General features: G+C 47.5%; 1 protein-coding gene across 1 annotated transcript in view; it reads left to right on the top strand.

Moving 5' to 3' along the window:
- The window catches only part of LOC144771939 (uncharacterized), an 83,263-nt gene that overhangs the window by 9,253 nt on the left and 49,141 nt on the right, over positions 1-24,869 (top strand). Inside the window, exons 2-3 of the mRNA XM_078656169.1 lie at positions 4,724-4,845; positions 12,166-12,226. Of these exons, the coding sequence (XP_078512295.1) occupies positions 4,724-4,845; positions 12,166-12,226 (183 nt within the window). The remainder of the gene's footprint in view (positions 1-4,723; positions 4,846-12,165; positions 12,227-24,869) is intronic.

Genomic DNA, 24,869 nt, shown 5'->3' with positions numbered 1-24,869 from the left:
GATAGAGAGAGAGGGAGCTAAAGGGAGTAAGACAGAGAGAGAGGGAGCTAGAGGGAGTAAGGGAGAGAGAGGGAGCTAGAGGGAGGAAGACAGAGAGAGGAGCTAGAGGGAGTACGACAGAGAGAGGGAGCTAGAGGGAGTAAGACAGAGAGAGAGGGAGCTAGAGGGAGTAAGACAGGGAGAGAGGGAGCTAGACAGAGAGAGGGAGCTTGAGGGATTAGGATAGAGAGAGAGGGAGCAAGACAGAGGGAGAGGGAGCTAGAGGGAGTAAGAGAGGGAGAGGGAGCTAGAGGGAGCTAGACAGAGAGATGGAGCTAGAGGGAGTAAGACAGAGAGAGAGGGAGCTAGAGGGAGTAAGACAGAGAGAGAGAGACAGAGGGAGCTAGAGGGAGCAAGACAGAGAGAGAGGGAGCTAGACAGAGAGAGGGAGTAAGACAGAGAGAGAGTGAGCTAGAGGGCTCTTGACAGAGAGAGGGAGCTAGAGGGAGTAAGAGAGAGAGGGAGCTAGAGGGAGCAAGACTGAGTGAGAGGGAGCTATAGGGAGTAAGACAGAGAGAGAGAGAGCTAGAGGGAGCAAGACAGAGAGAGAGGGGGCTAGAGGGAGTAAGAGAGAGAGATGGAGCTAGAGGGAGTAAGAGAGAGGGGGCTAGAGGGAGTAAGACAGAGAGAGAGGAAGCTAGAGGGAGTAAGACAGAGAGAGGGAGCTAGAGGGAGCAAGACATAGAGAGAGGGAGCTAGAGGGAGTAAGAGAGAGAGAGGGAGCTGGAGGGATTAAGAGAGAGAGCGGGAGCTAGAGGGAGTAAGAGAGAGAGTGGGAGCTAGAGAGAGTAAGACAGAGAGAGGGAGCTAGAGTGAGTAAGACAGAGAGAGAGGGAGCAAGAGGGAGTAAGACAGAGAGAGAGGGAGCTAGAAGGAGTAAGAGAGGGAGAGAGGGTGCTAGAGGGAGCAAGACAGAGAGAGGGAGCTAGAGGGAGTAAGACAGAGAGAGAGGGAGCTAGAGGGAGTAAGGCAGAGAGAGAGGGAGCTAGAGGGAGTAAGACAGAGAGAGAGGGAGACAGAGGGAGCTAGAGGGAGTAAGACAGAGAGAGGGAGCTAGACAGAGAGAGGGAGCTAGAGGGAGTAAGACAGTACCTAGCACCGTACGTTTCCGACAGAGGTGGTCCATGCGGTAAGTCGTGAGGGGGTGACACCATGAGTTACCCGCACCGGGTGACACCAACCCCAGTGACGCCACTGTCCAGCCCTAACTTTACAAGGAATGTTTTTTGGTGGGGTGGCGAGTGGGGGGAGTTTAAGGTGTTGGTATAAAAGCGTGGGTAGAACCACAGGCTTAATCGTCTTTTTATTTATCAAATGTTAATCTATTGAGATCCAGGCGTATATACGTTGTAAACTTCACACTTATCCTGCTGAATTGAGTTTGCTATGGGAGCAAACTTGGGAGCAAACTTGTTAGCAAACAAAAGAGAGAGAGAGAGAGAGAGAGAGAGCAGGGGCGCCCTTAGGCATGTGCAAGCTGTGCACCTGCACAGGGCCACCAAACCCTAGGCGCCACCACGCTATTATATATCCTTAATATAATAACACTCTGAGGATGGATACATATTTGCGTGGCGGCCCCTGGTAGGGATTTGGCGGCATCCGGCTCTGTTCCACTTCCAAACACCCTGAACCCCCCTCTTCACTGGCCTCCGCGCTCCGCCCGCCCGAACCCCCTCTTCCGGGGCCCCCTACCTGCGCTCCCTGCCGAGGGCCGCCATGAGCCTAGAGCCGGGAGAGAGAGAGAGAGAGAGAGAGAGAGAGACTGTGTGTGTGTGTGTGCGTGCGTGCGTGCATGTCAAGTGCCCTATGTGGGTAGTCTTTGAACAATGAGGACCAGAGATGAAAATTGACAGACCCGTGGCTTGAGGGTGGTAAGCCATTCACAAAAAGTAAGCGGTCCATTTGGGACCCATTCTCTTCTGTGAATTAAAGAAAAACGTTTGTTGGGGAGTAGGCAATAGTCCTGGGGACCGCTGGCAATTGTCAAAAAACTTTTCTTAAAAAAAGGAACCTTTTTTAACCACGCCTTCTTTTCATTTAAAGAAATCAGGCTGCATTAAAAAAAGTTTACTTTATTTAAATGCAATTACAGACATGGTGGTTTCCGACCCCAGCTGGCCACCTTCACTGTGATGGCATCCAATCGTAAGTCATATGTGACCTACCTCAATAATGTTCATGGCATAGACCAGATCGCGACCCACTCCAAATGGGAGCTTTGCAAAACAACCTATTAGTGCATAAGTCAGTTCACAAAAGTCCACACTGGTTGCAAAAATTGTACATCGGTCTCTTGATGCTTATATATAATTTAACAGAACGTCTAGGGGTGACGAGTTCTATATGGAAAGGATTTTGATGTGGTGTGTGTATATCGCAGAGTTAACTCAAATCATGTTGAAACATGCATGTTCCTGCACCTACATATGGGTGTAAGAGAAGAGTGGGAGAATAGATGCAGTCACATAGGTATATACGTACTCTATTTGGATTCAAGTGTATCATAGTTTCCAACGCACTGAAAAAGGCATAGGAAAGTGTCTAGATGCGAAAGGTGCTACCTTTGGGTGGTGCAATCTTGCATCAAGTATAGTGTTTGTGCTGTAGCCCTACTGGAGCCATATAGAAGCAGCACATAATAAAGGGCATTGTACAACTGCCATGGTGTCCAACAGGAGTGTCACAGAAGCAACCAATAGAAATGTGCATTATCAAGCCAGCCATGGTGCATAAGTCCACACAGGAGTAGCATGTGGCAAACCAGCTATGGAGTATGCTTTGATTAATTTATTCAGGAGCAGCAGGGACAACCAATAGGAATGCGCATCGTGCAACCATCCATTCAGTATTTACTCTGGGGAATCTACTCAGAAGCAGCATAGTGCAACCTTCGGAAATGGGGATTATGCAACCATCAGTGGCTCTGAGCAGTCCACTCAAGAGCGTCAGAGAGCAATCCCCTAGAATGGGTATTATAGAATCTAGAATAGCATAAGACTGATGGCTCCACCATGGAGTAAATATGGGAGCAAACATGCCACTTTGATCAATATTTTATGCCAGATGAGTCCACCCAAGTGTAGCAGGTAGCATCCAATAAAAATAGGAATTATACAGCCAGCTGTGGTTCCTGCTCTGAGGAGGCCATCCAGGAGCATTAGAGGGCAGCCCATAGGAATGTGCATTATGCAAACAGCCGTGAGATATGCCATAGGCGTTCACGCACTAGTGGCAGGGGGAACCATAGATATTGATATTTTGTAACCAGCAGTGGTACATTCTTTGAGAACTCCTCTCAGGTGTGGCAAGGGGCCGGCATATGAATGCATATTACCCTAACAGTCGAACTACATGCTCCGAATGGTCCACAGACGAGCGACATTGGAGCAACCATGATACAACCAGGCAAAGAATATTCACCCATAGGAATGGGGATTATAAAACCAGTCAGGGCACTGCTCTGAGGAGTCCACACAAGGGCGGCTGGGGGAGGGTCAACACATAGGAAAGAGTATTATGCCGTCAGACGTGGCATATGCACTGAAAAGTCCACCCAAAAGCAATAAGAACAACCTATGGGAAAGTGAATTATGCTACTACCCATGGTATATGCTCTGAGAGGCTCACCCAAGAGAGCATGAGAGCAACCAATAGGATATGGTACTATACGAACCGACTAATAATATATTGTATTGGGATCACGGAGGAGCGACATAGAAACAACCATGATGAGACCCAGCCTGAGGATACCACCAAGGTAGGGCATTAAACAGCTCACCGTGCTACTTGCTCTGAGTGCGCACAGATGATGCCAGGGGCCTACTCACATGAATACGAATTTTGTAACCAGACACTGTACTTGTTCTATTTGGTCCTATCAATTACAAATCTGTGAGATTATTGCTCACTGATCCCAAACAGTGAGAATATGCGGAAACTGAAATAACGAAAAAGTGCTGGTTGAAATTGTTGCAATGCAACTAAACATAGGAGAACCTATGTTAATGAGAAGTATGTTGTTAAAATGTATTATTTTGTTTTCTATACTGTACTAAAATCAGATTCTTTTTAAAAAGATGTGGCTGCGGCCATGTGTGTTTGGTCTTTTTTATCAAATAGATATTGTTTGATTTTTTTTCTGCCTATGGTTTAAAAGAGTATTCTCCTGTTACCCTCTATCATACAATTTTTTTCTGCAGAGCAAGTCCTTCTTTTGAATTTTAATGCACCCTGAGTCCCTAAAGTATGGTGTTTGCCCTATTAATATTTAACACACAAGGTGACCGGTTGGTTACACTCCCTTGACCTTTGTCACCCTGTTGCAGTTTCTAGCCCAAGTCTTGCTAGTGATTCTGGGTCTCCTCTGCCGACGTCTAATACGGTAGAGTTTCCTATGATGTCCAGACCCAAAGCCTAAAATACGCCTAAAGAATTTGAGACACAAGCCAGGAAGACTAATTAGGCACTGAAACTTGGAATTGTCCCCAAAAATTGTGAGCAACCGGTAAGTGCCACACTACACATACAAACTCAAACAGTCTCTAAGAAGAACATACTGTGACCAGCTGTCCACGTATGAAGAGATTCAATGTGAAAATACATTCTCAGTGAATCATGATCAATGATAGCAGGGATTCATAAGGCAGGTTTAATGCTAATTTAGAGTACTTCTGTCTTTCAGTGGATATCAACATCAAAAAACCTCTACAGCCGATTCTTCAGATGAGTCCCGAACAGGTGTCTCTGGAAATGCTTTCACTATGCGCTCAGCTAGATCTGCTGATCAAGAGAGAAGTCATTCAAGTGAGTAAAAGAGAACATGATTTGTTCTTTCTTCAGATTCACTCAATCCTTTTTCGTGGGAATCAAAGAAAAACAAATCCACAATGAAATTGGCAAATTCAAAAATATTCCAAAGAAGTATTATCCTATTTGCCTCCTTGCAGATCAATCCCTTAACCCTTAGGACTGTCTTTGAGCAGTGCTTTGTCCCACACATTCCCATACACAAGAGGTAGACTGGCTCTTTGTCATGAAACACAGCCACTGTGTGCAAGCAGCTGACATCTTAGCAGCAAGGATCATTAACCCAACTTAAAAAACTGAGACTTAGATGACAATTTCATGGTTAACCTTTTGTTCTTGATCTAATCTTTATACTGTCCATATGGAACTCCTACATCTTAAATACGTGCGCAAAATCTCCACCCCAACCCCCAGTAAAGACTCCCAAACCTTTTGTCTTTCCACCAGTTTGAAATAAGAATCTACTCATGTGTCTACCACCACACAATTTCTAACCTATCTTTCCATGTACAGTCTTTTGTGTGAAATGTTTGAGTGTATCTGCACCTACAACTTGTGTTTAAATCTAGAATGATGTAATACCTCACGCTCCAGGCATGGTACAAATATATTAAAAATAAATAAACATCTTGTGAGTATACTTTGTGCAACATAATTACTTTAAATACCTTACACTCTTTTTTTAAAAACTTTATTTATTACATTTTTGCGAATGGATACAAACATGCAAGACATACATTTCTGAGCGAACAAAGCATCATAGGGTCCATATACATGCCATAACAGTCAACCTGGACATATATTGTTATAGTCTAAGTAGTCGTCAGGAGGGAGGATGTATATTGGAATAGTGCGTTCGGTTTGGGGGGTGTCTACGGCGCGTGATGATATGTAGAGCAGCCCATTAGATAGCACAAATGAGGATGATTCAGCACATATCGTCCGATTTCAAGGAGAAAAGATAGTCTCGAAGACAGTGCTAGACATCTTTAGGTTTAGATATAGAGGGTTGTAGCAGTGCGTATTCCTCTCTGACTCTGTCACAGTAGGACATGAATTTGAGCCAGGTGTAATCTGTGGGGAGGTGCCCTTCCCGAGTGAGCGTCAAGCTCTTTTTTGACAAGTAGCAATGCCACAAATATAAATCTGCATGTGGATTTAGGGATGTCATGGGTATAACCCAGGAGCGCCATTGCGGGGTCAGTCTCTCTTGAATGATCTGCCACTGTAGAGAGCAGTGAGAAAATGGAGGCCCAGTATCGACCAATTAGGGGGCACGTCCAAGTGACGTGTGCCGAGCCGGCATCGGGGACTTGGGGCATTGAGTCGACTATGTGGGGTCGAGTTTGGCGAAGTCATTAATCCCTTACACTCTCACCTATAGTTTCTACCTACAATTTATCATACATAAACAAATATGCTACATTGTCAATAGTTCAGGAGATGTTACTTTTAGCATCTCCAGTAATCATAAAACACACAATTAAGAATCAGTAAGACCACATTTGACACTGGCTAAGATCTGATTTAATATTAGAGTTAGTGTTGATGGCAGAGATTGTCACGTCTATTAATGGCAAAGCTATTTTGGTGGCAATAATTATTGATATTAAGTCATCAATGAAAGTCATTGTGTTTTCTCCAGCATGGATGGTTTACATTTCTTAACATTAACCTAAAAACCCTTAGTGGATGTTTATACCTCAATCTAGTAATTCACACAGTGTTTTGGATGCCGAGTTAACTAATGGAGCACCTAAGGTTAGAATTAATCTGTGCGGCACATGACAGAGCACTCAAGTTCAACTGAAATAAATTACAGCTCCCCATTGACCACAACCAGTACCTGATTGATGTTCACAGATGCTATCTGGCTGCTGAACTACTTATTGCCATGGAGGTATGGCATGGTGTTGTATATGATAGCGGTTATATGTCATTTTCATTTTCCTTCCTTGTTGGGGCGCTTTACTTCCCCTCATTTGTTGTTTGGCCTACTTTGTGGCGCTTATCGTGGAAATCCTGAGTATTATGCCCTTCACTTTCTCTAGTACCTCTTCCTAACCAGTCTCTTGAGTTCCCTCACATCTTTGAGCATGTTATGTTAGGTTACCTGTATTTTTATAACGCGTGGACACCCATGAGGGTACCCTAGCTCTGTAGCAGGTGTGTGTGGCTAGCCTCGGAGGGGGGGGGCTTTCTTAAATAGCCAGGTCTTCAGTTTCTTACAGAATAGAAGAAGGGAGGAGAAGGCTCTGATGTGGTGTGGGAGATCGTACCAGGCTTTAGGAGCAATATATGAGAAGGCACGACCTCCTGATCTGCTATTGTGTAAGTGTAAGACCGCTTTGCCTTAAGTAGTTTGATGCAATATAAGTCTTTGGGGCAGCATACTCATTGACAGTTGCAGCAGCAGTGCTCTACTGGACATCTTCCCCTATGTTCAACAGCATCATGAACAATTTCTGTGCATCCTCCTCAGCAAAATGTAGCAGAAGGGAGTTTCTTGCCCCTGCATCTGTCTCCTTTATAGATAGAAAGTTATTGCAACATCACTAGCAGACATGGTTGTGTCGGGGACAAGAATATCCCCTTTTATCGACAAATGTTTGATCCTGATTGCAGGCCCTGTTATGGTTGGAGAGTGCCAGTGGCACAGAAATGATGGAGCGGTAAATCACCGGAAGAGCTGCACTCATTAGGTTTCGCCTACACAGCGCTTGTGCTGTGCTTGTGAAATCTCTTGTAATTAAAAAAAACTTAAAAGTGGCTTACAGCCCTCCCATTACTTACCATATGCAATCACTATCATTTTCTTGCTTGTGACTGGTCAGCTGCATAGGGGTCAAGTCATCAGGTTTCAGTTCCTCTTTCCTCGGCTGGTCCCTTGAGCTTGGACCAAGTACTGTTTCTGGCTAGCCGCTAGTGGCTGGTGGCCAGTGTCCTTCCGCTGGTCGCGCACTTGAGGTACTTTAAAAAAAATTATTTCCGCACTCCATATGAGTGCATATGTTTACACTCAGTGACAGTCTCCTCTATCTTTATTTGGCCACGCCGTGTTCCTGCACTGAACGACTGTCTTTTTTTTATGGCACTCTCCTTTCTGCATTGGCTCCGTCATCTTCATGCACTAAATCGCTGTGTTTTTTTGGGAATGCACTCTCCCTGCCGTCCTCCAGCTCCCTCATGCTGCTTTACCCATCCCTTCCCACTTTTTGATTTGTGCTTCTGAGACGATCTGGGCAGCCTGTACCTGCGCTTCAGGGGAAGAATGGGGAGGCGCTCCTGCTGCAAGCGAAGCATCTATCCCCTCCCCCAAAGCTGGATCTAACAACTCATCATAGGACATCAATGATATTGCACAAAAAAATAAAGTGCTGCAGAGTTATAACAACTAATTGCGAAAGTAGTTGAACACCACATATTAGATTGATGGCTAGCATTGGACGATAACTTTTTCTTGCGTATAATCCAAGCCGCGAATATATATTCAGCAACATCAACAATATAAATAATTTCATTCATGCCAGACCTCAGAATCCTCAATGTATTTGCATACTGTCTAGATTCTAAAAAGGTACAAACCGGCATAATCCACTTCTTACGGGGTGTAATCTAAGCATTGCAGAAAAAGAAAGTAGTGCAGAGATTCAGACTCTTGTTGGCATGTCGAACATAAAGTCCTGGTGCAGTAATTATTGTCCCTGGCAATACAAAAGCTTTTGATCTGTAATGTTCCATATCTAAACTTTACGTACAGCTGTTTTCCTAAAGGGCATAAGATCTTGTCAAGAAAGTGTCCAAATGATGGACCAGCTTTGGGATCTAAGAAACTGGTCCTCAAGCTCCCCAGTTCACAATTGCACAGTTCCTCATCACATAGGATAACAGCTAATGTCTCTTTAATCACTGGCCTAGTCCCAACAGCTGCATCAGCAGGGGTTTCCCAAAGAGCTGTAAGATCAAGCCTGGCCATCTTTTCTTTAATATACACTAACCATGCAATTTCCTGCCAACCGTTTGAGCGCATCATTTCTATAAGTGGCAGCCTATAGGAGGCTAGTTCCTCATTGGACCACAATGTATGCCAATACAATAAGGGTCTAAATTTGTACACTGAGGAAATTGGATATACGCCTACATCAAGTACTTGCGGTAAATGAGGGGCAGTCTGTGGGAGATTTAATAAGGACTGCCGCTGTAAGTCCACTATCCTTTGCGTAACCCCAAAGCTCTGAACTATCAAGAGCAGACCCTTTAGCCTTGACATTATCAATCTCCAGTGCAGTAACTCCTGTCACTGTACATGCTGGAATTATGAGTGTTTCTTTTTATATGGTACCTGGTATCTTCTTGGTGTGGACAAACTGCTTCCCCGTTAAATTTCAGCTGTTCAAACCTGCTGGAATTTAAAGCAAGAAAAGTGTCCATAAAATACTGGGACATGCAGATTTTGGTCCAGTAAGCTCCATAAACTGCATGCAATACCCCATGTGGCTGGAAAACGCGTAATAGCCAGCACTTATAGCCCCTGATAAATAGCGTATCCCACTGAATGATTATTTATCAGGTGGGAAAAGATCGTAACCTCACACCAGACCACTCATAATGAGAACCATAATGTATTCAATATTACATATGTAAATGCGTAATCCACAAATCCTAGAAATAAACCATGACTGCAAAGGCAATTGATTTCTGTACAAGTCACAAGAAACACAAAAGATAGACATGTTACATCAGGTGGGTTATAATTTGATTGACTCAGGTTTTTCTTATTGTCATTCTTTCTCTGTTATGATTTGTAGTTTTAAGATTTTTTTGTGGACTTTTGATGCCACAGACAAGTACAAGGGGATATGCAATATAATGGTGCTCTAGTTTTGATAAAATAATGAAGCAAATATAATAACGTAATTTTCCTTTACGCTCAATTTACACCTCAATGTATGTCACCAAGTAGCATATTGTGTCAAATGTTTCTATCAATATGTGTTTCACGTTACCTTATCTATGATCACTGAGGGGCATATTTATCAAAATGTCACGCAGTGCAGCACAGCAAGACACCTTGCTGCGCTGCGTGACAGGGAGAGGCTGGGATGCGCAATATTTAACATTATATGGCGCATTCCTTTCTTCTTGCGCTGGTCCACATGCGCAAAATTTAGGAATTGCCATTTCCTTATGTAAGAAAATTTACAAGTTTTCAATATCAATTCCTGATGGGGCGGGAATTTACCTACCTCATGAATATTAATGAGGTAGGTCGCAATTTGCGACCCATTAGGAATCGCTGACGTTGCAGAGGTGGTGGCCTGCTGAGGTCAGCAGATCACCATGTCTGTGATTGGTTTTTAAGACAGCAATCATTTTTTTTTTAATTCAGCCCTTTTTTTTTTAAAGGAAAACGAGATGCATTTAAAAAAACGAAAATAAAACTTTAAAAGTTAAATTTTTATAGGAATGCTCTTAAAAAAATAATTGTTTCAGCATTCCCAAAGGGGTCCAATGGGGACCCCTCCCTTTAGCGAATACCACCACCATTGAGGTGTCAGTAAAAAATGTATATTTTGCTACAGTAAATCGGTTGCAAAACATTCATACAAACCACTGCAATTCGCTACTTGGAAGGGATGCCCTAAGTACACCCCTTTCAAATACTGAATCACTATACACAAGTTGCGATTCAGTAACATGTTACAGAATCGCAATTTGTGTTTTGTACATATCAAAATCAATTTTTACAGTAATCAGGCCGTTACCAACTACAAACATGCTTTTGAACGTAAGCTCCTATCTGCTGCCCAGTGCCAACGCAGGCCCTTTACACTATGGTGCAAGGGTGCCTGTGTTGCAGGCAGGATTGTTTTTGGGCAGGAAGGGACACCTCCCTTCAAAACAACAATACTCTGAGGCTTTTTCCTCTTTCTATGTGTGCTGCAGAATGCAGAACACGTATAAATAAGAAACAAATGAGGAGAAATAATCATATTTCCCTCCTGTGAAGTAGTATTTTGACACATTCTCAGGTCTACCACTCACGGGAAATCTGGGAATGCAGCAAAGTTCATGGGTGGATGTGTGGGAACAACATCCATTCTCCACCCATGGTACTCCTCCCTGGGGCACCGTAATGCAAGGTAATGACTTACTCTGCCTTTGCTTTACTCCAGATTTACCAAACCACTCAGGGCCACACAAGGTGATCTTGCGTGGCTTGGTAAATCTCATTATAGGATTTGCTTTGCCCTGCTTCCCCTTGCAAGGGCGACCCAAAACCTTTGATAAATCTGGACCTGAGTTTCTTCAATTTTAGTATCCACCAGCTAATTATAAATAAAAATAAGGTTTAAAAGAGATAAATAAGTAGTCATATTTATTCAACATATTAACATTTGTTAAACATGGCAAGTTTTCCTGTATTTGAAGTGGAAACAAGAAATGTATGTATAACCTTTTATTGCAGCCTCTAATAAAGCTATATATATATATATATTCCAAAAACAAAAAGGTCACGCGGCACACTTCTTGGCAGTAAATTATGATTTATTCTTACAGGTCTCTTGCAAAACTCCAGTTTTGCAAGAGACCTGTAAGAATAAATCATAATTTACTGCCAAGAAGTGTGCCGCGTGACCTTTTTGTTTTTGGAATTAAACACAAGAAGTTCCCTCTGCGACGGGAACAGTTGAGAGGAATATATATATATATATATATATATATATATATATATATATATACATATACACATATAAGTGGGAGTCCTTGTGTTTTTCCTTCCTTTGGACATAAGTTCATACTCAAATGTCACGATACTGCATCTACTCCATCTCTCGCGGCAGAACTATGTGAAATGAGCCATGATCAGCGAAAATGTCAACTACAGTTCCAAGTGTTTTCACACCTATTAAGGACTGCCACTTGGAAAGTGAACTGATAACATCTTGCTGTCATGGCTCCCGTTGGTAACTACATTGAATGGGAGAGAACTGTAGTCTTTCGCAAACATTCATGAAATGTGACCCTCCAATGGGAGTGATGGTTGAATGATTTTAAGATCAGGACTGTCTTTGTGCCAAGTGAGTTTAATCAATCAGAACTGAGTAAGGCTATGAAGCTGAAATGCGTGTGTTGAGATTAAATGCATTTTAAAGCGACCCAGAGAGTGTGCTGCAATTGTTTTTCATTATATATATGTATATAGATAGATAGGTATTTATATATATGTGTGTGTGTGTGTGTGTGTATATATATATATATATATTTATTTATACCCATATATATGTTCATATATACTTTTACTGTATTTTACAGTTACAAGAGAAAATTAAAGAAGACATCAGTCCAACAGAATCCGATTGGTTTCATACTCTAGGTAAGAGAATTTTTCTGTGTGACTTTATGGCCGAATACATCTTGATGAGACTCGGTGGCATCACATCTATGTTGTTTGACATCATGCAAGAGTTTAACATGCATTGCTTACATAAGTTACGAGTTGGGAGGTGGAAGTTTTACATAGTAATAAATGTACACTCCTACAGAGATAAAACGTGTGTTATTTTATTAGCTATGAAAACTGTTAATGTTATGTTGGTAAGTGTTGGAAATGGGATCCCCGGCTGGCCAGGGCTTTCGCCAAAGTCAGTCAGAGACCACCACCCCCAAGTCAGGGCAAGGGAGTTACACGCCAAGATAACCCCTACTCACCCTCTAGGTAACGTGGCGCGAGCAGCAAGGCTAAACTTGGAGGCGATGTAAGTTAAGTATTTGCGCACGCACCCCAGCAACAACACCCAAAGGCCCACCACAAAGGAAACTCCACACAAGGTTATATAAAAATAGCCTTTGTATTACACCAAAACACATTAGATAAAACACACTTTACAATGTGCCAGAGGCACGGGCAGAATTTACAAGGGATTATTTACAAGACAGGGCCACCTGGACCACTGTCAGGAATCAGCACTTTTAGAAGTAACAATACAATACTTGTAGGCCTAGAACTTAGAACATAGCCTATCAGACAGTACCTTCCGTCCTGGTTGCACGGGATAATGCGAGTGACCTCCTTAGTAAGCTTGAGCGGGCGACCCAGCGAAGCGGCGCGGCTCAGGGGAGAGCGGCGCTGCTCGAGGCTTGGACGGGCTGCCGGCACGGTACAAGCGTTTCTCTGGGGCGACCAATGTGTGCGGCTCAGAAGAGGAGGGGGGAGGCAGGATGCGGGCGACCCAGCGAAGCGGCGCGGCTCAGGGGAGAGCGGCGCTGCTCGAGGCTTGGACGGGCTGCCGGCACGAGCTGCCGAGGGGAACGAGCGAGGCACACTTCAGCGAGGCCCCAGGGGCCCAGGGAGATCAGACAAGTCCCATCAATTTGGCAGGGAAGGCACCATAGAGTCCACTGGTCCTGGGACTCTGGTCAGGGGGCAAGCTTAGTATCAAGCCCTTGGGATCACTTATAACAGAAGATCACTGTAACACAAAATAGGACATAAAGCACAAAACCAGTACCCACTGGTAACTGGTAAGTCCCCCCTACGCAATCCTAACCACCCTAGGAACAGGTCACGCAGGGAACCAGGACCTTACTAGCACCACCTGCACTAGCAAGAACCACCCCCTCAGTATCACAATACACATAGGGGCATAGACCTGGGGACAAAACACATGATGCAGAACCTACATTCAGCGGTGTAAGGAACACATGACGCATCAACACACGTTCAGCGGTGTAAGGAACAGGGCACATAATGTATCAACAACACATTCAGAGGTGCAGAACACAGGGTGCGCAAAACATACTACACATTGTACATTTCCTAACACCCAAAAGCAATAGGACATAGATCATAACAGCATCTAAACCTTTAGCGTAGAACTCACAAAGTCCAGGTTGCGCCACTGCGCCAAGACCTAAACGTAGCAGCTGCCCACAAAGTGCTGGGCAGCTGAGGGACAGAACAGGGGGCCTAAACGCTGCAGCTGGCACTAAATGCTGCGCAGCTGGGGAAAGGCCAGGGATGAAGGAGTGCGCCTCACTCCTAAATCCAGAGTACATGTCCCTCCTAAAAGCAAAATACCTAAACGGTGCAGCTGCCCACTACCTGCTGGGCAGCTGGAAGACAAATCTGCGCCAGGGGCCCTCACTGGCCCCTCAGGAACCAAACTGCATCCAAACTGCGCAATAGGTTGGAGCCCTCTGGCTCTGGAACATCACTTGCCATCGTTGGAGCCCTCTAGGCTCTGCACACACAGGTGCATTTTTGGGAGCCCTCTAGGCTTTTGAAAATACTGGGGCCTCGGGGCCATGGGGCTCTCAATACCCAAATTGCCCAAGAGCCTCTCGTGGGCTCTAATCAATGACTCACTCCGACGTTGGAGTCCCCTCCGGGTTCCCTGAGGCAATGGGGGCCATTCTGGCTTACAAAGACGTTGGGGCGGCCCACTGCCATCCGGGGCCGCCCTGAAGGCTGAATGCGCCCTGTTGCCCTCACACACCCGGAGCTCCCCCCCAAGCCAGCTTCTAGTCACCGGCTCGGGGCAGGACAAGGACGGCAGCCCCCCCCCCTTCACTCACCGGGAATCGCGGGTTTCCCTCCGGTGGAGGGACTCCTGTCCGGGTGCGGGCACTCTCGCGGCACGGGCACTCTCCCTGTTGGCGGCCCCGGGGCTCTCCATAACTCACCTGAGCCCCGGGCCGCGGGACGACATCTCCCGGCCGGCTGTTGGTTTCTTTTCCTTTTTCCCCCGGTGGTAGCGAGCAGCCAATCGGGGCGCGGCGGCAGGCGGGACTTCCTCCGGCAAACCGGAAGTCCCGCCCCGCGTCAGGCACCGTAGTGCCTGACTTCCTGTTTTGCGGTGCTCGGGCCGCGGCGGTGAATCTCGGGGGCTGTTACGAGGGGTGGCACCCTCGAGAGATTAAATGAGCACTCGAGCGAGGTAGGCACTCGCTGGGGGGTCAGGGACCCCTTACAGAACGGGCAAATGCCGGGTGGGCACCGGCTTGAATGAACAGCGCTCCCAAGCGCTGTGGGCAGAAATATAGCGCTTCCAGCGCTATATGCAGGATACAGCGCTCCCAAGCGCTAGGAAGGAAATACAGCGCTCCCAGCGCTATGAAGGCACAAAAAGCCACAAAGTCCTTCAGGAGGTGTCATCAGAAGTCCAGGGGCTGGGCAGGGCTCAGGGAGGCAAGCCATCCCTGAGCCCAAGCAGCAGCACGCCCCTGGCAAGATTCTAGTTGGGAACAAGAACATTTTCATGGGGTCACAGCCCCTCTTTTATACACCTTTTCCCTTTGTCTTTAGGTGCAGGGTGGGGGCAGAACCAGTCGCAGCTGGTTCTGGAGCACTCTTGATGGCCCAACCACCCATTCTATTCACTGGCAGGGCTTGGGTCATCAGTCACACCACAGGGGGGCGGAGCCAGCATTGTGTGGGGAAAACCCAGCCCATCCAGGACACAGGTACACTCCTCCCACACATCACTCATGCTAATCTCCCACTCACCACCGGGCAGACCCATCCAGACTTCCTGGAGCCTGGCATGCCAGCCAGCTCCAGCCAATCACACGCCAGCACCCTCACAGCACACGTACAGCCATGTCTAGAAATGGCGCTTCCCTACTAGACACATACATGCTGCATACACCATCTCGCAGCATTCACTCCCCCGAGTTCACACATACCAAACTTGACCATGCACACCTCACGCACCAGGAACTACCAGGGACACAGACATTCCCCATGCATTCCTATGGGAGGGCAGGCCAATCTCACACACGCACTCAGGGAGAGCACGCACTTTACACTGCGCCACAGTGCTAAAGTGCGCAAAGGCCAGAAATCACTATACTTTCAAGGCAAAAAGTTCAGGGGTGACCCTGCCAGAAGGCCCAAGTCCAACACAACCCCCTTCCAGCCAAAACGCAGGGTAGGCCAATCACCACTGTGATGGACTTCCCTGCTTGGGGCGATAGAACACGGACGCGGGCCCGCACTGCAGGGACACCCTCCGGTTCTACGCCAAGTTGATCCATAAGACAAGCACATCCTTAAAAAAACACAGGCCCAACTAGGCTACCCCACTGGTACTCCTTAGCTGTCCACGGCTAGGACCAGGCCCGAGGCCACCTAGATACCACTGGTCCTTGCCAATACACAGAGTGGGGGGTAGTAACCCCTGGCCTACAATAGCCATTCTCCACTCCCTTTCTCAGCGTAGTTCCAAACTACCACTGATCCTTCAACCTAGGGTCCGCACCCTCAGGCTGACCAGAGTTCACGGGCAAGAATGCCCCACCCTACCTCTACTTCTGAAGCACCCTCCAGAACACAAATCTCCCACCTGGGATCCAAATTCACCGGATGCACCGGGGTCAGACTCCCTCTGACCCCCTTCCAGAGTTCTGCACCCTCCCACTGTAGAACAGGGTCCCTCCACTTAAGGTAGGCCCCACCTGCTCTCAGGGTAGTACCACAACACTCAGCCAAGAACCCTAAAGATCCCTGCTAGGCCTGTACCACCCCTTCTGGGAAACACAGGGTCTCTTCACTTAAGATGAGCCCCACCTGTGTTCACAGGGGTACCCCTAGAAGACAAACCGGCCAGGACACTGGCTACAGTCGCCCTGCCGTCCAGGACAGGCAACACCTGACCCTGGCTCCCCAACCTAGGGACGCTACCCTTTGGTTAGATGCCTGGCGCACCAGGACTTCTACAAGTTGGAAACAAAAATCTAAGACTTTCTCTCCTCCTTCAGCAGCAAGGCAACCACTGCAGGTCAATACCCCATACAGCTTACCCGGTTCCTTCTCTTCAGGCAGGAGTTCCCTCTTGTAACTTCAGGACACTACATACAGTTGCCCTGACGTCCAGATCCGGAAACACCGGCTACTGGCTCCCCAACCGAGGGACGTACCCTTTGGTCAGATGCCTGGCGCACCAGGACTTCCTTGAGGGTGACACAACTAATGTGTCGTGTACAAGTCTGCCTGACACTCAGGACAGAAGTGGCATCACCATGGTCACTCACTGGCGACACAACCCTTCTGGCTGGCCCCTGACCCACTGGCTCTTCCACTGGGGAACCTATCCCCCTCGCACCCCTCCATCTGGACTTCTGCACCCTCCCAACTGGAGCGGTACTGCCAGACACCAGAACTACTGGAACCCTGGTTACAGAGGTTCCACGTTCTCCAGACACTCTGGAAGATCCTCCTCAAATGACCTATTGGTACAGCCTAGGCCCCCGACCGGATGTTCCCTTCAGAAACATTCCAGGCCCTGACACTGGGTTTCGGGCACCTGGAGACATGCAGTCCCACCCACTCCTTCTCCTCTTGAGACAGGACGTGAGCCCCTACACCGAGACCTAGCTGGGCTACACTGAACCTCTTCCACCACGCTGGGCTGGAAGACACCTCAGACACTCCTTTTGGAATCACTCCATCCCCTATGCCTCTCTCCTCCCAGAACATTACCAACTCCACAATTCTGTCTCTCAACAGACCACAGAAATCAAAAAGCAGGCTCCACTGTCTGCAGACGTTCTTGGGAAAAGTTCAACACACAGGACTTAGGTATCTGAACCAAACTAGCATTCAGCAAGCTCCCCATCCAGAGAACTTACAAACACGTCCAGTGCCACACACCATTCATCCACACACACCCCTCCCCAGACTGGTAAGGCAGTTTCTACCACCCCTGACTTCTCAACCTGACCACACTTGACACAAGTACCATTACTCTAGGGCAGGGACGGGGGACACATGCACTGGACACACTTATGCTGCCACCACTGGATCCCACCCTTCTGGTGAATCCAGAAAACACACTGCACTTAGGGGGATGATCTACCCTCCCGAGCTAGGGACACCTAACTCAAAGTGCACAAGAAACACATTTCCACAGAAATGACATTTTCAGCAAACTCCATACAATAATCCCCAAAATGTTTTTATCTAAAATGCAGAGTTTTGTGGTGCAGCCAGCTGCTACTAAGGCACAACGCAAACACAAATCCTTATCCCACCGCTTGCCGCCAATGTTGGAAATGGGATCCCCGGCTGGCCAGGGCTTTCGCCAAAGTCAGTCAGAGACCACCACCCCCAAGTCAGGGCAAGGGAGTTACACGCCAAGATAACCCCTACTCACCCTCTAGGTAACGTGGCGCGAGCAGCAAGGCTAAACTTGGAGGCGATGTAAGTTAAGTATTTGCGCACGCACCCCAGCAACAACACCCAAAGGCCCACCACAAAGGAAACTCCACACAAGGTTATATAAAAATAGCCTTTGTATTACACCAAAACACATTAGATAAAACACACTTTACAATGTGCCAGAGGCACGGGCAGAATTTACAAGGGATTATTTACAAGACAGGGCCACCTGGACCACTGTCAGGAATCAGCACTTTTAGAAGTAACAATACAATACTTGTAGGCCTAGAACTTAGAACATAGCCTATCAGACAGTACCTTCCGTCCTGGTTGCACGGGATAATGCGAGTGACCTCCTTAGTAAGCTTGAGCGGGCGACCCAGCGAAGCGGCGCGGCTCAGGGGAGAGCGGCGCTGCTCGAGGCTTGGACGGGCTGCCGGCACGGTACAAGCGTTTCTCTGGGGCGACCAATGTGTGCGGCTCAGAAGAGGAGGGGGGAGGCAGGATGCGGGCGACCCAGCGAAGCGGCGCGGCTCAGGGGAGAGCGGCGCTGCTCGAGGCTTGGACGGGCTGCCGGCACGAGCTGCCGAGGGGAACGAGCGAGGCACACTTCAGCGAGGCCCCAGGGGCCCAGGGAGATCAGACAAGTCCCATCAATTTGGCAGGGAAGGCACCATAGAGTCCACTGGTCCCGGGACTCTGGTCAGGGGGCAAGCTTAGTATCAAGCCCTTGGGATCACTTATAACAGAAGATCACTGTAACACAAAATAGGACATAAAGCACAAAACCAGTACCCACTGGTAACTGGTAAGTCCCCCCTACGCAATCCTAACCACCCTAGGAACAGGTCACGCAGGGAACCAGGACCTTACTAGCACCACCTGCACTAGCAAGAACCACCACCTCAGTATCACAATACACATAGGGGCATAGACCTGGGGACAAAACACATGATGCAGAACCTACATTCAGCGGTGTAAGGAACACATGACGCATCAACACACGTTCAGCGGTGTAAGGAACAGGGCACATAATGTATCAACAACACATTCAGAGGTGCAGAACACAGGGTGCGCAAAACATACTACACATTGTACATTTCCTAACACCCAAAAGCAATAGGACATAGATTATAACAGCATCTAAACCTTCAGCGTAGAACTCACAAAGTCCAGGTTGCGCCACTGCGCCAAGACCTAAACGTAGCAGCTGCCCACAAAGTGCTGGGCAGCTGAGGGACAGAACAGGGGGCCTAAACGCTGCAGCTGGCACTAAATGCTGCGCAGCTGGGGAAAGGCCAGGGATGAAGGAGTGCGCCTCACTCCTAAATCCAGAGTACATGTCCCTCCTAAAAGCAAAATACCTAAACGGTGCAGCTGCCCACTACCTGCTGGGCAGCTGGAAGACAAATCTGCGCCAGGGGCCCTCACTGGCCCCTCAGGAACCAAACTGCATCCAAACTGCGCAATAGGTTGGAGCCCTCTGGCTCTGGAACATCACTTGCCATCGTTGGAGCCCTCTAGGCTCTGCACACACAGGTGCATTTTTGGGAGCCCTCTAGGCTTTTGAAAATACTGGGGCCTCGGGGCCATGGGGCTCTCAATACCCAAATTGCCCAAGAGCCTCTCGTGGGCTCTAATCAATGACTCACTCCGACGTTGGAGTCCCCTCCGGGTTCCCTGAGGCAATGGGGGCCATTCTGGCTTACAAAGACGTTGGGGCGGCCCACTGCCATCCGGGGCCGCCCTGAAGGCTGAATGCGCCCTGTTGCCCTCACACACCCGGAGCTCCCCCCCAAGCCAGCTTCTAGTCACCGGCTCGGGGCAGGACAAGGACGGCAGCCCCCCCCCTTCACTCACCGGGAATCGCGGGTTTCCCTCCGGTGGAGGGACTCCTGTCCGGGTGCGGGCACTCTCGCGGCACGGGCACTCTCCCTGTTGGCGGCCCCGGGGCTCTCCATAACTCACCTGAGCCCCGGGCCGCGGGACAACATCTCCCGGCCGGCTGTTGGTTTCTTTTCCTTTTTCCCCCGGTGGTAGCGAGCAGCCAATCGGGGCGCGGCGGCAGGCGGGACTTCCTCCGGCAAACCGGAAGTCCCGCCCCGCGTCAGGCACCGTAGTGCCTGACTTCCTGTTTTGCGGTGCTCGGGCCGCGGCGGTGAATCTCGGGGGCTGTTACGAGGGGTGGCACCCTCGAGAGATTAAATGAGCACTCGAGCGAGGTAGGCACTCGCTGGGGGTCAGGGACCCCTTACAGAACGGGCAAATGCCGGGTGGGCACCGGCTTGAATGAACAGCGCTCCCAAGCGCTGTGGGCAGAAATATAGCGCTTCCAGCGCTATATGCAGGATACAGCGCTCCCAAGCGCTAGGAAGGAAATACAGCGCTCCCAGCGCTATGAAGGCACAAAAAGCCACAAAGTCCTTCAGGAGGTGTCATCAGAAGTCCAGGGGCTGGGCAGGGCTCAGGGAGGCAAGCCATCCCTGAGCCCAAGCAGCAGCACGCCCCTGGCAAGATTCTAGTTGGGAACAAGAACATTTTCATGGGGTCACAGCCCCTCTTTTATACACCTTTTCCCTTTGTCTTTAGGTGCAGGGTGGGGGCAGAACCAGTCGCAGCTGGTTCTGGAGCACTCTTGATGGCCCAATCACCCATTCTATTCACTGGCAGGGCTTGGGTCATCAGTCACACCACAGGGGGGCGGAGCCAGCATTGTGTGGGGAAAACCCAGCCCATCCAGGACACAGGTACACTCCTCCCACACATCACTCATGCTAATCTCCCACTCACCACCGGGCAGACCCATCCAGACTTCCTGGAGCCTGGCATGCCAGCCAGCTCCAGCCAATCACACGCCAGCACCCTCACAGCACACGTACAGCCATGTCTAGAAATGGCGCTTCCCTACTAGACACATACATGCTGCATACACCATCTCGCAGCATTCACTCCCCCGAGTTCACACATACCAAACTTGACCATGCACACCTCACGCACCAGGAACTACCAGGGACACAGACATTCCCCATGCATTCCTATGGGAGGGCAGGCCAATCTCACACACGCACTCAGGGAGAGCACGCACTTTACACTGCGCCACAGTGCTAAAGTGCGCAAAGGCCAGAAATCACTATACTTTCAAGGCAAAAAGTTCAGGGGTGACCCTGCCAGAAGGCCCAAGTCCAACAGTAAGTTGAAGTATACTAGGACAATAGCAAAAGTAAAAGAACTGAAAACCTAGCTAACCTAAACCTAATGTAACTGCTGGGCAAATGACGGCCGAGAATTGGGGCAAGCGGTAATGTAATTGGGTGACAGTGTCGCAGTTAGTTGTTCCTGTTCTACTGCACATGCTTATCATTTGGGGTTGGGATGACTATGCAAAGCTTGTCCCCTCCCTTGTAGAGGGGTGAAGCGTGTTAACTCCAGTTTACCAATCGGAAGGCACACCTGGGCGCTTGTATCCTGTCCACGAACTAATTACATGTACTGTCATAGCGCCCTCGATGAATCGCACTGTTGATGTAATACCACCCGTGAATATTTGAAGAGCTATATTGATTGTAAAGATGTGCCTATTGTATTGTTGAATTTACAAATAACAATATACAGATTTAACAAACAAAAAAAAATAACTGCTGGGCAAATGACCTTACTGTGGCACACATTCTATTTGCTAGGGGAACTGGGCCATGTTGTTTTATAAAGAAAAGTCCCAGTAGTAGAGATGATAAATAAGGCTTTTCTTATGGTGCCAGAGGGCCTTTTGTGCTTGCTTTCTCCGCATGGAGTGGCATGGGTCTGACTTGCCTGTCCAATCTACTGATTAAGGTTCCCCTATGCCTGGGTTGGATCTGTGCCAATACTCCACCTGTTGCAGGTATCCTTAGCAGAGGGACAGTGAATTTATCTGGTACCTCCTGCAGCCTTTCACATGGTCACATGAGCAGTATGGCTGAAGTAGGGGCTGGTCCCTGCGCTGAATGGCGGGGGAGAGGGGGACAGAGGTGGAGGGAATAAGAGTGCAAAAAAAAACAATTATCAAAATAACAAAATAACCTGACAGCCCTGCCGCATAGAAGCTCTTCTCGTCCTCATGAGCACAGACTCCCAGAATCTCCTGCAGCCAATCCTGACGCTGCTCTCACTCAATGAGTAGTATCAGGATTGACCTGAGCGCTGAGGATTTTTGCTCCCAGGGAGAATGGGGGCCTGTGATTGCTGTTTCAAACCCAGCAACGCAGCTGAATTGGAGAGAGCTTCACTGTGCATGACGATTTGGCCGGCCTGAGATGGATGGCCATACCACCACTGCCCACCACTCTCCCTCCGTGACGTCCCCTCCTCCCCGCAATGGCCCGCCCCTAAGACTCGCTCAGGAGAGAAAAATAAAATGATAATAAACCTGTTTTTTATCATTTTTATTTTTACATTTTTGCCACTGCTGAGGAGCCCCTGCTGTATGGCTGTTTTCAGCCTTTCAAGTGCAGAGGGTTCTCAACATCATAAACACAGAGCTCTGGGCCGATCTAGCAGCAGAAGTTCACCTCCACTGACTTCACTGCTGGCCTGTAATAAACGATTACAGGCCAGAAATTATGTAATTGTCTTTTTGCAAGAAGTGCATTATGGCGTCTGTTTTAGAAACTCGAACAATACTCACATTAAACCGATGGAAAACAGGTTCAGTTACACATTACAGAATAAACATATGAATCTGTAAAGATCAGAAACGGTTCCCTAAATTAGAGATATAACCAACGCTTTACATTAACATATAAACGTGCTATTCTTCATCGTTAATGAGTTCCTATGCCTTTTTTAGTCAATATAAGAACAATGAAGACATATTAATAATAACAGACGAGGTACCGTTAAAAAAAAACTGGTTAAGATTTTTTAATCAATATGAATTCAAGTAATTGAAGATCATGAGGAAAACTGATCTTTGCGAATCCACGAAGTAATAAATTATGAGAACTAATTTCAGAATTTGCCTTCTTTATCTGTGTCAAATAAAGCTCTAAGCAGAACACTGGTTTCCAGCCCACCCACTGATGATAGGGTGAGCTGTTGACATACCTTTAGACATACATAGGCTGTTTCGTATTTTTCACTGACTTGAGGGATCACGGCAGAAAATCATTGTGGAGGAAAAACATCTCTCCTTACAACTAAGGCCATTACATGTGGAAGGCAACAGGTCCCTCTCTCTGTATGTTTGATACAAGCACATCATAGCTTAATTAGCTCGTCCACAAGCCTTGGAGGAGTGTACAGCATTATGTTTTTGCTTTTCAGGTTAATGTCCACTGCACGAGGACCAGAGATTTCCAAAGTGTGTTGGAACTTATATGACAACCCATATCTTTCCCCCATTTAGTTGTTAGAAGCTGTGCACTCAATAGGAGGGTGTAATATATCTTCCTAGTTTTAAAAGCAAGGAAGATCTTAATGAAAAGGTTGGATTTATGTTATATTCCAGTATGGCCAAATGAGAGTAAGCATGACCAAACTTTAATGTATTTGAAAAGATATCTCTTTGAGGGAGACCTAAATGGAGTAAAAAAATATTTACGTTTGTTAACCTATGTTCTTGTCACAGCCATTGCCTTTATAAAGGTCCTGTACCATCTGAGTCTATAAAAATTGGCTAAAAGTGAAGGTATGCCAGTTTATCAGGCCTGTATAAAGAAGATAGCGGGACATGAAACTCCATATAGTTAATTAGCAAGTGTGCAGAATGGATTGGTTTGTCTTAAATATCACTTTCTTGAAGTAAAGGAGTGAAGGGCGGGATGGCTGGGGTGATGGCTACTGTTATTCGACTTCATTGTATGATAAACTCTTGCACACCTCTCACCCCATTAGTACCATTTCAAATCAGGAAACCACAGCCCACCAACACAGGTCAGACATCTTTGCCCTTCATAAGCTCTACTAGCCACCTTTGAACCACAAACAAGGGTGAATAATAAAGTCTATTCGAGTCTGAATTAATGTAAGGAACATAATAACAGACTTCTCTAAATACATATAGAAAAGGTGAAAGACTAAGCACCTTTATTAGATTAACTCACGCGATCGCGGTGATGGAAGGAGTGCACCATGTCTAAATGTAAAACTGTCTCTATTGTAAAGTGCTGCTCCTGATTTGCTATGTTTCTGCCATTAGTGTTTTTATTTGTATTCATTGTCATAGATAATATAAGTGCAAAATATACCATCAGTGGGAGACCCGAATAATGTATAAAATCTGAAAGAGGCGGTAGCAACATTAACCACAATGGTGTGGCGGAACAGAAATAAGAGATAGGTGTGGCGATGCATCCATCACTACTGTGAGCCCTAGTGGAGTAGGGAGATGCAGTTCAGTTTAATGTTCATCTGCCAACACTGTAGGTCTCAGGCTGCTTCTTCCAAAATGTGGATGTTGTCCGACAAACAGCCGCTGTGTTGAGCCCACTGCAGACAAAGCCTCCACTCGAGGGTCTGTATGTGCCACCATTCCAAAGAAATCAGCAGAATTCATGAGGTAAAGAAGACTCAGAAGAGACCACGCCAAAACCCATGAGTGAACCTGAAACATTGGGTTAATAACCAGAATCACCCAGACACACTGAAGGTGTGGAAAAGCTTTGCATTCCACCGGTCTGGATGGCTCCTAAAGGAACCTACTGCATAGGCTACAGGTGGGACGTCGACCAATTGACAGAAAGCCCCAGGGATGACAGATGGCAAACAGTTGTCCACACCTAACTGCTGTGAATCCCCTTCAGCAGCCAGTTGTCGAGGTATGGGAGTTCATGTATCCTGCATCCACCACCCTCAACTTCGTAAGTACCTGATGGGCTGAGGT

Source organism: Lissotriton helveticus, chromosome 8, assembly GCF_964261635.1.
Source record: "Lissotriton helveticus chromosome 8, aLisHel1.1, whole genome shotgun sequence".
Lineage (NCBI taxonomy): Eukaryota > Metazoa > Chordata > Amphibia > Caudata > Salamandridae > Lissotriton > Lissotriton helveticus.
This window is presented reverse-complemented; position numbering and strand designations above follow the sequence as displayed.